General features: G+C 49.0%; 1 protein-coding gene across 2 annotated transcripts in view; it reads right to left on the bottom strand.

The window, feature by feature from the left end:
- The window catches only part of scai (suppressor of cancer cell invasion), an 81,443-nt gene that overhangs the window by 25,575 nt on the left and 53,368 nt on the right, over positions 1–2,500 (bottom strand). For both annotated transcript variants that reach the window (XM_063210416.1, XM_063210417.1), the window contains exon 4: positions 419–514. In XM_063210416.1, the coding sequence (XP_063066486.1) occupies positions 419–514 (96 nt within the window). The remainder of the gene's footprint in view (positions 1–418; positions 515–2,500) is intronic.

The following is a 2,500-nucleotide window of genomic DNA, read 5'->3' as shown; positions in this document are numbered from 1 at the left end:
TTATCTCTCTCTCTACTTCCACCTCTTTTATCTCTCTCTCTCTCTACTTCCATCTCTCTCTCTCTCTCTCTCTCTCTCTCTCTCTCACTCTCACTCTCACTCTCACTCACTCTCACTCTCACTCTCACTCTCACTCTACTTCCATCTCTCTCTCTCTCTCTCTCTCTGTACTGGGGCCTCCTGGTCTCCCTGGGAGTGCAGCTGTGGACTGACCGAGTTGACTGACCTTCCCTTGTGTCACCAATCAGTGCCCCCTGGCAGGCAGGCCCTATTATGACATTGGAAGGCTGTATAGGGGCCCTATTAGTGTTTTGCCCTGGGGCCCTGTGTGCAATTGTTCAGCCACTATGTGTGTGTGTGTGTGTGTGTATGCTGTATTGGGGTTTCTGTGTCTCCGCAGTGGCGTGGCCGTTCTGACCTGTGCTGCTGCTGGAACTTCCAGAGCTTGGTGTAGACGTCAAACGTGCGGCCGAAGTAGGACTGCCACTGCTTATGCCCATACTGGGGCAGATCTCTGCAGACAGAGAAAAGGAGAGAAAAGGAGAGAGAGAGAGAGAGAGAGAGAGAGAGAGAGAGAGAGAGAGAGAGAGAGAGAGAGAGAGAGAAAGAGAGAGGGAGGAGGGATAGAGAGAGAGAGAGAGTGAGAGAGAGAGAGAGAGAGAGAGAGAGAGAGAGAGTGAGAGTGAGAGTGAGAGTGAGAGAGAGAGAGAGAGAGAGAGAGAGAGAGAGAGATTCGTGGGTCAGCTTGATTTATTCATCACCAGTCGAGGCGTCAGGGACAGGTGGCTCTTGTCCTCGTCATCATCTTCTTGCGTGTTTGATGACGCCCCCTGAGTCTTCATCGTCGTCATCAGACAAGACAGTCAGCCAAATACAACCAGACTTACAGACTTCAAGACTTGTATTGAACTCTTGCCTGTGCCACAAACTTAAACAATAAGGCCAAAAAAGGGTCAAGTGTCACACAAGGAAGCGTTTGTAGAAACGAGCAAAAGAGGGGAGAAGGGAGTTTACGATGCAAAGCAAACAGATTTAAGTCAATCACAATGCAAGAGTGAGATATTAAGACATTGATAACCCAATCAGTCCCCTCATACTAACCAAGAGATGTATGTATAACCTCACACATCACATGGCCTGTAAAAAAGAAGAATGCCTCCAGAACTCAGGGTCAAGATAATATTGACATGAACCTTTATTAGCAAAATAACAGTATAGCTGGCTTAAAAAAGAGAAGCACACTCAATTAAACTTGAACAACCATTAGTGGGTGTTACTACTGCAAGTGTGTGTGTGTGTGTGTGTGTGTGTGTGTGTGTGTGTGTGTGTGTGTGTGTGTGTGTGTGTGTGTGTGTGTGTGTGTGTGTGTGTGTGTGCGTGCGTGCGTGCATGCGTGCGTGTTTATGTGTCAGACATAAAGCAGAGGGAAGAAACGGCAGTCAAGCTTGAATGAGAGGTGGGGTGGAGGGTGGAGTTGGGGGGGGGGGTGTTAAGGAATGGCGGAGAGGAAGAGAAGTAAAAAAAAAAACTGTATCAGGAAGAGAAAAGGAGAACTGGGCAGAGATGTAGAGCTGGAAAGATGTTGGCAGTATGGGGAGAGAGAAGGTAGGAGAAGAGAAGGAGAGACAGATGGAGATGGATACATTAGAGAGGCGTGTGTGTGTGTGTGTGTGTGTGTGTGTGTGTGTGTGTGTGTGTGTGTGTGTGTGTGTGTGTGTGTGTGTGTGTGTGTGTGTGTGTGTGTGTGTGTGTGCGTGTGCGTGCGTGCGTGAATGTGAGTGTGTCTGCGTGCAAAAAAAACAGTGAATGCATACTGTACATTCAGAAAAGAGGGAGCAAGAGTGTGTGTTAAAAAATGAAGTAAAAAAAGAGCGAAAGAGAGAGGAAGCCTATGTTTAAGAAAGAATGAAAGAGTGGGAGTAGTCAAGGAAACACAGAGAGGGGAAAGGCAGGCAGACCTCGCCTCTCTACTCTACCTGTGAATGAAATAAAGGAAGAGAGATGGAGGTGGGGTGAGAGAATGCAAGAGCAAGACGATAGAATCCGAAAGAGGGAGGGAGGGAGAGAGCAGGAGAGAAGGGAGGGAGGGAGGGAAGGAGAAGAGGGGGGGATAGGGAGAGAAAACATACCAGGGGAGGAGAGGAAGAGCAAGAATGGGAAGAAATGGGGAGAGAGAGGGGGATAGAAAAAGAGGGGAGGTAGAGAGAGCGAGCGATCACAGAAAAGCATGCAAAGGAGAGAGAGGGAGAGGGAAAGCAAGGAATGAGAGAGTGAAAGAGAGAGCAAACGTGGAAGAGCATGGTAGGGAAATAGAGGGATAGAGAGAGTGAGCGTTGAAGAGCATGCGAGGGAGAGCGAGGGAGAGCGAGGGAGCGATGCGATGTTATGCTATGCGGGGGCCGGGCTGTGGTGACTCATAACGCAGTGATGTCATGAGGAGTGCTGCGCTGCGCTGTGATGCACTAGCTCTGCCTATCAGCTACAGCCCTGACTAACTATC

The sequence above is a fragment of the Engraulis encrasicolus genome, chromosome 11 (genome assembly GCF_034702125.1).
Source record: "Engraulis encrasicolus isolate BLACKSEA-1 chromosome 11, IST_EnEncr_1.0, whole genome shotgun sequence".
Lineage (NCBI taxonomy): Eukaryota > Metazoa > Chordata > Actinopteri > Clupeiformes > Engraulidae > Engraulis > Engraulis encrasicolus.
This window is presented reverse-complemented; position numbering and strand designations above follow the sequence as displayed.